Source organism: Urocitellus parryii, chromosome 15 (genome assembly GCF_045843805.1).
Source record: "Urocitellus parryii isolate mUroPar1 chromosome 15, mUroPar1.hap1, whole genome shotgun sequence".
Lineage (NCBI taxonomy): Eukaryota > Metazoa > Chordata > Mammalia > Rodentia > Sciuridae > Urocitellus > Urocitellus parryii.
Genome location: NC_135545.1, coordinates 44,329,213 through 44,341,967, shown reverse-complemented (window position 1 = coordinate 44,341,967; position 12,755 = coordinate 44,329,213). Strand labels below are relative to the sequence as shown.

Below are 12,755 nucleotides of genomic sequence, written 5' to 3'. Positions count from 1 at the left end.
GATTGTGGTTTAGTGGCAGGGTGCTTTCCTGGCATGTGTGAGACACTGGGTTCAATTCTCAGCACCATGTATCAATAAATAAAATAAAGGTCCATTGACAACTAAAAAAAAAGACCTAGGGGCTGGGGTTGTAGCTCAGTAGTAGCGCATTTTCCTGTCACATGTGAGGCACTCAGTTCAACCTCAGCACCATAAAAAATAAAACAAAGGTATTATGTCCATCTACAACTAAAAAAAAAAAAAAAAAAAAATGATCTCATTTCCACGATGTGGAAACAGGGTAGGAAAAAGTTACAAAGCAATATGTATAACAAGTTCCCTTTGGGTATTGGGGGGCATACATATACACCAACATGATTATATGAAAAAAATAATCTTAACAAATCTTTAACAAATTATGAATAGGTGTAAGACTGAATTTCAGGTTATTTTAACTTCCCCTTCACTGGAAGGCAGTGTAAGACTGAATTTCAGGTTATTTTAACTTCCCCTTCACTGGAAGGCAGCATGTATAGAGGTTCTGGGCACGGCTCTGGCATTAGGAGGCCCTAGTTAAATCCCAGCTCTGCAACCCAACAGCATGGTCCCAGGCAAGCTATCTAACCGTTCTGTTTCCTCAACAAGGGGGATAGCAACAGATCTCCCTCACAGTATGGAGGACATTAAATGAGTACATGTTCAGACAGTCCCCAATTTATGTTACCTCAGACTGGGACTTTTCAACTTTACTGCGGTGGGAGAGTGATACATATGCAGTAGAAATCATATTTTAAATTTTGAATTGGGATCTTTTCCTAGGCTAGTGACATGTGGTCCAATCTTCTTTCAAGATCTTGGGCAGGAATGAGAACCACAGCTGCCAGTCAGCCACCAGATCACAAGGGGAACGACATATCAGTATACTGCTTAGAATTAAATGCATTTTCAATTTATGATATTTTCAACTGAACGATGGATTTATCCAGACATAATTCCATAAATCAAGGAGAACCTGCATGTGTATGTATATACAAATTTTTACACAAACAAATACACAGAGGGAGGAAATTCAAAACAATGTCTGATACACACTAAGCGCTCAAAATATTTTCGTTTCCTTTTTTATAATAAGCATGAAATAATAAAAAATACCAATCATATTTTTAATTTTAGATGTATTACTTTTTACTTTTTATATTTCTCCTGCTTTTTATTTAAATTGTAGTAAAACACACATGACCAAATTTTATATTCCTTTTATGATCAGAAAAAAATACTAACAATCTTCAGTTTCGGGAACAAGAAAGCAACTCTCAGAATCTAATATTGTGAGTATTTCATGAGTTTGAAATAGTTGGTCGCAGTGGCTTACCAGGTTCATAAAAATAACTAACTGGCTATGCAGGATTGGTTTAGCCATTTCTACCACACAGCCTACTCAAGGCACTGTGGTCTGTAGTTATGTCCTAAATGACCTCCCTACCAGCTTACAGAATCACACTGCCTTTCTCCTCTGTCCCTTGACCTCCCTGTATATAGTTACTCATTCCCTCAAATCTACCACCCTCAGTTTAAGAAATGAACAATTTTTCAAATTGAAATTTGAAGTCATTTTTAACTGAATGAAAATTTTTAAAAATGTTTCTCTCTTCTCCCTCTGAATCAAGTTCCAAGGTTCAGTAGTTTTATTTCTCCTTTAGTTGAAAAGGCAGAAAAACAGTACTGTGTTTACTTTAAAATAAAGGCATGCACTGTGTCAGGCGGGCTCTCAGGCCCCGCGGCCCACCCACCAGAACACTCCATCCTCGCAGAGGAGTCTGGGCGGAGGCCGCTGCTCCTGACTAGCTCGTCTGTTCTCGGAAGGTAAAGTGCCGTAACAAGCCTCTGCTTATAAGATTTTTAAATAAATATGGAACTGTTTTCTTTCTTTTTTTCAATCTGGGAGACACACATGGGGGAAAGAAAAGAGCCATACATAGAACACTGAGGGCACAGAGGGGAGCCATTCGAAGCCTACTTCATTTTTCTCCATGGTATGGGTGCAACGACTCTCAAAGGCCTTCTGTGCGTGGTAGATTTGAGTACATACAGACGGTGCTGACAGCCAAGGCTCTCAAACAGGACGGGGGGAAGCCTGTGAGTATGAATTGGAACTGGAAGGTTTGGTGTTTAATATGTAAAAGAAAGAGACTTGTATATTTGTGAGTACTTATGATGTGCGCACGTGTGTGTGTGTACATGCACACATGCGTAATATACAGTCTATCAGAGCCGACTTGGTCCACACACCTTTAATGCCAGCTAGTCAGGAGGCTAAGACAGGAGGATTCCACGTTTGGAGGCCAACCTGAGCAACTTAGCGAGACCCTGTCTCAAAATAAAAAAATAAAATGGGATAGGGCTATAGCTCAGTGGTACAGCAACCTGCATTCAATCTCCAGTATCTCAAAAAATAATAATTAAATAAACAAAGCCCATCAGAAAGAGCCAAAAATGTTCTTAAACATCCCACCTGCTGTGAACTCTCCCTCCAATGAAAACAATAAGAATGTGTAAAGCCCACTAAGGAAAAACACAATTAGATCCCTATCCCAAAATGAACTCCAGATTTATTCAAGAATTAAATGCTTAAACAACTAAATAACAAGGAGGAGAGGCAAGATGCTGCATTAGAGGAAGCTGCATTTCCAGTTGCTCCATGGCTCAGGATTTAAGACAGTGTGAGTACTGTTCTCAGCAAGTTGTCTGAATTGCTGAGGACAGGATTAAGTCTCTGGTCACCAAACAAACACCTGAATAACAAGAGCCCCAAGACCCCATGACACATGTTGATATAAGGAAGGTATCTGACTTTATTTTTTCTCAACTGGTTAGCATAGCGATTCTTCAACTTGAGCTCATCCCAATCTCCTGGAATGATAGCTAAAACACAGCTTGCTGGGCCTCACCCCCAGTTCCTGAATCTATGGTCTGGAATAGGCCTGAGAATTTAAATTTCTTCCAGGAGATGCACTTTCCGCTGGTCCCAGGACCACACTTTGCAAACCACTAGGTTAGCTGACGAACCCAGTGCCATTCCTATGCTTTTTTTCCTCTAATTTTTAGTACTACCTTTGCCATACAGCAAGTCCTGTCTGTAGTGGCTTACAATTGAACAAAAACATATGATGCAGCCAGACACGGTGGCACACACTTATAATCCCAGGGATTCAGGAAGCTAAGGCAGGAGGATCAAAAGATCAAAGCCAGCCTTAGCAATTTAGCAAGCTCTAAGCAATTTAGTGAGACCCTGTCCAAAAATAAAAAATTAAAAGGGCTGGAGATGTGGCGCAGTGCTTGGTTCACCCCTGGGTTCAATTCCTTCCCCTCTCTCTCTCTCTCTCTCTCTCTCTCTCTCTCTCTCTCTCTCACATACACACACACACACACACACATACGATGGAGACACCTCAAAAGATATAGGAGTGAGCTCAAAGAGATATCCATCCCTGAAAAGAATAAAGACGTTCCTCTCTATCCTCTTCAAGAGATGGTGCAAGGAATAATATTAGCAATAAACCAAAGGCATTTATAAATCATATTCCTCTGAATAAAATAAGAATCCATGACTTGAGCCTGACAACACACACCTATGTTCAAGTTCCAAGGAAGAGGAAAAACTCTTCCTTGCAGTACTGTGCCAACTAGTGAGGACAAAAGGAATGATGAAGCTAGAACAAAGAAACAAAAGAATCTGCCACCATCACAGTAAAATCATTATTGAATGCAAAACCTAGTGGAACATAGTTTCAAAGTATCTCCTCATAAATTACTTTTTAATTACAAAGGAAAAAGAGTAATTGTGTATTGGAGAAATCTGACACCTCAACCAAATGATTAAAGTTAATGTCATCTGAGTCATGTGCGTCTTGATATGATGCACTGAGACAGATAATATCCCTTCTGAGTGTTTCTATGGAAAATACATAATCTTGCACTCCCAAATTGAGGGGATTGTACAAAATGACCTATACTTTTCAACAATGACAAAGTCATGAAAGACAGTCTGAGAGACTAACCCAGATTTGAAACATGATAACAAATTGGCCTGCATACCTTGCAAGTGATCCTGGACTGGAACAGGGAGAACTCACTTAAAGTGCATTGTCGGGACAATCAGAAAATCTGAATTAGTTTACACCACTGTAAAAAAATGTTAAATTTCTTGATTTGGTTAATTCTATTTTGCTATATAAGAGCAGGGACTATCCTCCTTCAAAAATAGATATTTATGTATTTAGGGAGGAAGAACCACAAGATTTGTAATTTATACTAAAAAACGATTCATAAAACAATTACAGGTATGTACAGATGGAAACAATGTGAAAGCAACTGTATCAAAATATTAACAATTGGTTGCAGGGTAGAAAGCAGTTCTTTATTGTTATAATTTTTCTCTGAATTTGAAATTATCTTAAAGAAGTTTTTTGTTTTTTTTTTTAAATCTATTCTAGCTATATTTCCCTCCTAAAAGGAACAGAATCTGGTAGTGCTATAGTCTGTACTGACAGGCAGGCCAGCTGCAGGAGAGGGGAACTACCGGGAACAACATAGAATCTTGGACTCTATGGGCCACCAGTTCAGAAAGAAATCAAAATCACCCAGAAAGCAAGCAAACAGGAACCATACTGATAACTTGTAAAGCCAAGTAATGAAGATACAGCTTAAAACTTCCCCTTTAAAAAAAAAAAAGGTTTTAACAATCAATATGCAACCTCAAAAACTGGCTGCTACAAAGAGGTGTCCATAGCTATCCCGAGGAACCTAACCAGTACTTTTTGGTCTAGTCCTCTCCACAATCTAGCCAGGTCAATGTTCCTGCAGAAACCCAGCCACAGCTGAACAGACACAACTGCCAGACTGCAGCAAAACCCTCCATCACCGCCTCCCTCTGCCAAGGGAAGGCATGAAAGGCCAGCTGAGTTTCCCAGTCAACTTGCAAGTCCACCCAGAGGAAACAAGGGAGCAAATGAAAGAACAAATTATGTTCATGGAACAGAAGAGTGCCAGTTAGGTCAACCATTGCCCATTACGTTCTTTCCTTTAAAAAAGCTATTTCAGAAAGACCAGGCCACAGTGAGAAGTTCCTAACATACTGTGACCCACTTACCCTACATAACTGTATTCATACTTGGATACCACTCTAGAAGCATTTCCGGCCTCACAGCTCCAGACAGAGCAAGGAACCAAGACTATGGTCTATGGTGCTGAAATGTCCTGAGTCAATGACAGCCTCCGTGCTCTATGTTCACCAAAGCTTTTGCATTTGTCCAATCTTGGAATTCTCTCTTAGAACCAATTCAGGACTGCCTCCCATTTAAGCAAGAAGGTCGACACCAGGCAGAAATCAGGGACTCTGCTGTCCATATCTGGGACTCAAACCTTTCAATCTTTGGGAAGAAATATATCAGAGGAGATAGCTGATGCTACTATTACTAGTAGTAGTAGTAGTAGTAGTAGTAGTAGTAGTAGTAGTAGTAATACTACTACTTCTTACAATATCTTACATGTGCCATGTACTGTTATTAGCTCGTTTAATCTCAAAACATTTTACAGATAAGGAAACAAGAGCACAGAGGTTAAATAACTGTCCAATGTCACAAGGCTGATGGAATCAATATTCAAATCCAGGAAGTCTGGCTCCAGAGTTTACATGTTATTAACCACTTCTCTATGCAACATAATCATATATCTAGAAATAGCCTTGCTTTAAACAGAAGGCTTTATGAAACATGATCAGAATATTATATACACAGGCTATGCTACTGTCATTCTAGATTTGTTTTTCTAAGAAAAAGCAGCCCACTGCCCTATTACAATCTACATTTTCCATCAGATTCTAATCTGATGTGCCTACTGCCCAACCCAACCACACATACAGTGTGCTACAGCTAGTGCCAGTAAGGGCAGAGGCAGCAACAGCTGCAACCAATATCACAAACAACATAACCACTGGAAAACATTCTCCTAAATAACCCTGGGCTGGAAGAGAAAATCACAACAGTAATTACAAACAGCAAGGAGAATATAGCAAAATTTATGGGATAACAAATTTGTACAATAGAACACTAATGGAAACTACTAATGCTAAACACATATGCACCTTATGAGCCGAAGCTCCTGAATAAATTATATATATATATATATATATATATATACATACCCAATAGAGATGCAGGAGAAGCTCCTGAATAAATTATATATATATATATATATATATATATATATATATATATATATATATACACACATACCCAATAGAGATGCAGGACTAAGACACCTCCAAGTATGTGTATAAGAATGTACCCGGCAATTTTGTTCATAAAGGCCAAGAACTAGAAACAACCCAAGGTCTACCAGTGCAAGAATGGGTAAGTGAATTGTGGTCTATTCATAAATTAACAATAGTATAACCAAATTTTAAAAACCAGCACTAGTGATACATGCAAACACAGGGATGAAATTCATGGATATGAAATGATGAGCCAACAGGCACAAGAAAACTGATATGAAATTCAATAGGCAAAGCTAATCAGTAGTGACAAAAGTCAGAATAGTGGTTATCTCAGGGCTGGGGAAGGGGATATTGAATGCAAGAAACATGAGAAACTTCCTGGAAATGCAGGAAAAGTTCTGTATCTTGATACAAAAAGAGATTACACAGATGTGAATATGTATACATATTTGTTGAGCTATGAAACTTCAAATTTATGTACTTTACTTTAAAAAAAATTTAAATACCCAGAGAGAGAGGGAAAAAAAAGACAAATTCAAAGCAAGACTGTTTTCATTATTTAAACAAGAAAGGATAAAAATAAATGCATTAGGGCTAAAGGTTTAGCTTAGTGGTTGCGCATTGCCCTAGCACTACATAAAATTAAATAAAAAAACAAATGTACTAAGCTTTCAAGTTGAAAAGCTATAAATGAATGAATGAATAAATGAATAAATACAATGTAAAAATATCTAGAGCAGATAATAGAAAAAAGTTAATATTAAGTTAAAAACAGAAATTAATATTAGAAAATATAGTATATTGGACTATAATAAATAAATATAATATATAAAACCAAGCAGGTATTCTGTGGAAAGTAAATTGAAAACCAAAAGTTAAAACAAAACTGTTCAAGCTAGTCAAGGAAAAATATTGGCAAAAAAAAAAAAAAAAAATTTTAAGTGAGAAAAATTATACAAGTTTGAAAAAAATGATAATGCTATTTAAAATCCATACACCAATAAATCTGAAAATCCCATGAAACGATTTTCTCAGAAAAAAAAATGAATTAACAAAACTGACTCAAGATGAATCAGGAAAGTTGAACAAACCAATAATTATGGGTGGAAAAAAACTGAAAAAGTCATCAAAGAATGACTTCAAGGAAGATGCCAGACCTCGTTGGTTTCCCAGTCAAGCTCTTTCCTGCACTCATGGAACAGATAACTCCCAGGCTACGCAGTCTGCCCCTGAAGTTGGAAAGTGCTTCAATTTATTTCATAAAACTAGCTTAGCCTTGAGCCCAAGGTTGACAAAAATAGAGCAAAGCTATGGAGAAATCTCAGGGATAAACGGAGGTGGAAAACCTCCAAATAAAATTTTAATAAATGATTCTAATAAAAATGTCAAGGAATAATCTACCTTGAGAAATTGGATAAGTTCTAGAAATTCTAAGACTGTTAGAAATTAAGATTAAAAAATTAAGAAATTACTATAGCAAATTAAAGAAGAAAAATCATGCAATCACCCCAATGAATGGTTCCTTAAAAGACACCTGATAAAAATTCAACACCCTCTCTGATTAAAAAAAGAAAAAAAAAGCAATAATTAATAAAGTAAAAAGGTTACTGACACCCAATCTTCCACTTAGAGATGAGTGACTAGAGGCATTGCTCCAGTTACCACCAAAACACAAGGTCACATACAAAGCAACTAACAAGAAAGAGAAGCATAATTATTATGAAGGACAAGTAAAAGTATCAGTCTCAGACCCATATAAATGTCTACTGAGAAAGCTCCAAAGAAAATTTATGAAAACTTGTATTAGCCAATACCACTGGCAGAGTAATAACAAGAAAATGCAGAAACTAATAGCCACCTAGCAGCGATATTAAGTCAGAAGACCCAACAAGAAAAGATCTCACTGAAAATAATACCAAAGCTTTCTCAAAATTAAAACAGAACATAGGGCTGGGGGATGTAGTTCAGTGGGAAAGAACTTGCCTAGTATGTACAAGACTCTGGACTCAATTCTTAACACTAAAAGTAAACAAAACAAAGATAAACTTCAAATCTATTTGAACGAATTTAGAAACATTCTATGTTCCTGAGTAGAAAGGTTCAGTATGAAAATTCTCCATTAAATTAACTTTATAATATAATGAAAGGATTCGAATAAAATCCCAAGGAATTGGAGGCAGGTATGAAAAGGGGAGAACATGCCAAAACAAATTAAATAATGTGAGAATGTCATGCATATAAAGAAAAAAGGCAAGAAGATTTGAGGGGAAAAAAAGAGAGAGAGAGAGAAACTTGAACTGTCAGATATTAAAACATAATCTTGTAGAGCATGATTTGGAAAGGCTAACAAAACAATGGATGAAATGGAAAGTCTCTAAACAGGCCCAATATATATGCTGAAAGTAGAAACCCACATCATTGGGAGTGATAGATGGATTATTTAATAATTAGTGCTAAAAAATAGTTAGCTATTAAGGAAGAAATCAAATGGGATCTCTCATCACACCATACTAAAAACTAAATTCGTTTGGGTGAAGAATTAAATGTGAATGAATAAAATCACAGAGAAAACTATTTAGCTGAACTCAGAATGGGGAACACCTTTCAAAGCATAAAAGATAATGATGAAAATATAAGGTTTAAAACATCTGTATGGAAAAAAGAAAAAAATACTTCAAAGTTAAAATGCAAATGAAAAACTGGGGGAAAAAAATTTACAGATTCCAAGACAAAGAATAATAGGCTTAATATATAAAGACCTCTTTCAAAACCAAGAGAGAAAAATGCACACTTGAATATAAAAACGAGCAAAGGACATTAATAGGGCAATAAACACACTTTTAAAACATTCAATATCCTTCAACAAATCCTGGCATAAGAGAGGGGTGGAAGTGAAGGGGATTCAGAGACTAACAACCAAATGCAGTCAGTGAGCTTGTCTAAGCCCAGGGTCAAGAAAAAGGCAAAAATGATGTTTTTGAGACAAAGAATGATTGAATGTAACTGGGTATTACATAAAATAAGGAATTCATGTCAATACCACTAGGTGTGATAACAGTATGGTAGTTATATAAGAAAATGTCCTTTTTTCAATATGTGCTGAAGAAGCTAGGATAAAATGTCTGAATGTGTATCATTTTAAAAACTCTGACCAAAAAGAAGCAGAGGCAAATCTGGCAAATTATCAAATAGGCCATAAAGAAGATTTTTTTAAATAAATAAAATTCAACACATGCCAGGGTGGAATAGAAACCAGTAATTTCAACCACTGCTGATGAGAGGGTAAGTTGGTAGAACTTTCTGGAGGGTAATCTGGCAACATGGGTCAAAAACACTGAAAACTATTTAAACCTGGCAAGTCCATATTCAATATTTTATCCCAAGTAAACTTAAACAATGAGCACAAAGATTTATAAACTTGTAAGTTTATATAAATATTTTGATATAAATATCAAAAACTACTGACATTCAACTTTGTATTTTCACAACTATATGACAGACTACTACTAAGCAATCATCAAAAACTGGGCTTTATAAAAATAATTAAAACTATGCTGATATATTTTTATGATACAATAGGTATGAATAACAATGTAGGAGTTCCTCAAAAAATTAAAAACAAGGGCCAGGGATATACTTCAGTGGTAGAGTACTTCCTAGCACACACAAAGCCCTGGATTCAATCCCTACCACTGTAATACTATTATTAACACAACAAGAGAAGTACGGCAAGATCCAGCAATTCCACTTCTGGTATGTAGCCACAATAATTGAAAGCAGGGTCTTGAAGAGATATTTGCAGCAATGTTCACAACAGCATTATTCACAATAGTCAAAAGCAACACAAGTGCGCATCAACAGATGGGCAGATAAACAAAGTGCTGTATAGCCATACAGTGGAATATCATTTTGCCTTAAAAGGAGAGAATTTTGATATATTAGGCACAACGTGATTAAGACTCAAGGACATTAAGCTGATAAAATAAGCCTGTCACAAAAAGAAAATACTGTAAAATACCACTTATAAGAGGTACCTAGAATACAAAATTTATAGAAATTTTAGTAGAATAGAGGTGGCCAGGGAAAGAGAGAATGGGGAGCAAAGTTTATTTAATGGAGGCAAAGTTTCAGTTTTTTTATAATGTGAGAAAGAGTTCTGGCAATGGATGGTGGTGATGGTGACACATCGAGTCAATGTGCTTAATGCCACCCAACTGCAGACTAAAAATGATTAAGAAGAGATATTTTATCACAATTAAAAATCAATACATGGGGTGGGGTTATGGCTCTGCAGTACAGCTCTCACCTCGCACTTGCAAGGCCCTGGGTTCGCTCCTGAGCACCACATATAAATAAATAAAATAAAGTTTAAAAAAAAAGAATTTTAAATAAATAAATATAGTAAATATAAATAGGGATACATTTGAAAGAGAAAAGGCATGTTGCAATACAATAAGTTTGTGTATAATCTCAATGCTTTGCTTCTCTGATGTCATAAATACTAATACACACTCATGCAAAAAAAATACACATTCATGCAAAGAAATAAAAAGCCCAAAAGGGTATACATATCAAAATATTCACAATAAACTGGGTGCAGCAGTGCACACTTGTGATCCCATCACTTCGGGAGGCTGAGACAGGAGGATGGCAAGTTCAAGGCCAGCCTCAGCAACTTAGGAAGACCCTATCTGAAAATAAAAAAGTTTAAAAGGGTTGGGAATATAGCTCAGTGGTAGAATTCCCCCAGGGTAAATCCCTAGTATCATACACATACACCCAAATATATATATTAACAATAATTATCACTAGTTGCCATGCTTAAGGTATGCATGAGGCCCTGGGTTTGATCCCCAGCACCACAAAAAAAAAAAAAATTTTTTTTGAGGAATGTTGACTGGACAAACAAAAAAAAGGAAAGAAAAGACCAATCGTGCTAGTGCTACATCCTAATGTGAGAATATTCACAAGTATATTTCCGAATAACATAATAATGATAATTCCTTGATAATCAAATCACAAAGAGCAGGCTAGGGTCTGGGAAAGTAAAGGTCAACTCAGAAGATGCAGCATGGGGGGCTCCCTGAAGGAGCAAACCAGAGGCGCATCTCTGATCCTAGCCAATTTCTCAGACCAGAGAAGGTTCACCATATTTCTACATGCCCAGCAGAAAGGAAAAGACCAGAGGAGGTGCAAATGCCTCTCAAGTGGCCCAGCAGAAAGGACAGGCTCAGAAAGAAAAGACTCTTGAATCAAGGCAATACTCTCCCTGGAACTCAACACCCCCACCCCCACAGCCCTCCTGGGCTGAATCTGCTTTCCGAAAATATTTTCTAGACAGCAGACATCAAGAGAAAAAGGAGTCTTTCTTTCGGAGGCGTTCAGTTGCCACATATGGTACTGCTCTGAATAGAGGCTTTATGAGGGAGGGTCCAACGGTCACAGGCGCGGGTTACGCCAATGACCACAAACAGCAAGGAGCAGACGTGAGGATTTATAAGACTAGGCAGCAGAGGCACCTTCGATAATTAAGATGGAGCTGCCAGCACATCTCAGCCATCTCCTGAGCACCTACTAAGCACAGGACACCATATGTAACACTGTCCTGAACACACACACACCCACACATGTACATACATGCACGCTAGCACGCGCCTGCGTGCACACACACACGCACACACACACGCACACACACACACACACACAGCTCCCTTGTTCTGTTCTGGGCTCAGCTGAGAAAAGCAATGATTTAGGCTGGAGGCTTTTGACAGTTTAACTCAACATCTCACACGTCTAAGTCAGAAGAGGAGCAGAGGTAGGAGTCTCCACAGGAAGGATCAGGGGACATGGCACTGCATCCCACGACCAAAAGCCCTGGGCAGAGAAGGCTGAACCCCAGTAGGAGAAAGGAGCTCTCAGCCTTCCTAAAACTCCATGGACAGCATCCAAAGGGGCAGAACCACCGCAGCCCCTGGGTCCTGGAGGGAAGTGTGTCACCACGTTTACCTGCCATGTCCTCCCCAGCCCACAAATGAATCACGTCTGTCACCCGTGTCATACGTACTTTTGCCTCCATTGTTCTTCAGGACATTGGAGAGGTTGACAGAGGCGGTGCCTAGCAGTTCATTTCTCAGGGTATGGCAGCTCCAGACCTTCAAATCTAAATGACTCTGGGCTGTGACATTCCTGAAAAACAAATACCTGATTCATCACATCTGAGCAAATTCAGTCACTCCCATAACTTAGAAGAAAACAACCCAACTATACTGCTAACATTTTGGGGGAACAAAGGAGGAAGACACTCACACACACCCTTTCCCCCAAACAATGAGCCTGTAACCCTCTAGCTAATAATGAACACTGTGAGCTCGATGAGGTACAAACACCTGGACAGAGGCACTCTGGGGACCAAGGGCAGAAGAGCCTTAAGGCTACATAGGAACCTGGAATCCCTGCACCCCTTGGAGCACCTTCACGCTTCCCTTTCCAAAACGAGCGACTT

General features: G+C 38.0%; 1 protein-coding gene across 2 annotated transcripts in view; it reads right to left on the bottom strand.

Moving 5' to 3' along the window:
* Wwp2 (WW domain containing E3 ubiquitin protein ligase 2) overlaps nt 1-12,755 on the bottom strand; it is a 131,466-nt gene that overhangs the window by 95,909 nt on the left and 22,802 nt on the right. For both annotated transcript variants that reach the window (XM_026404513.2, XM_026404514.2), the window contains one exon: nt 12,318-12,439. In XM_026404513.2, the coding sequence (XP_026260298.1) occupies nt 12,318-12,439 (122 nt within the window). The remainder of the gene's footprint in view (nt 1-12,317; nt 12,440-12,755) is intronic.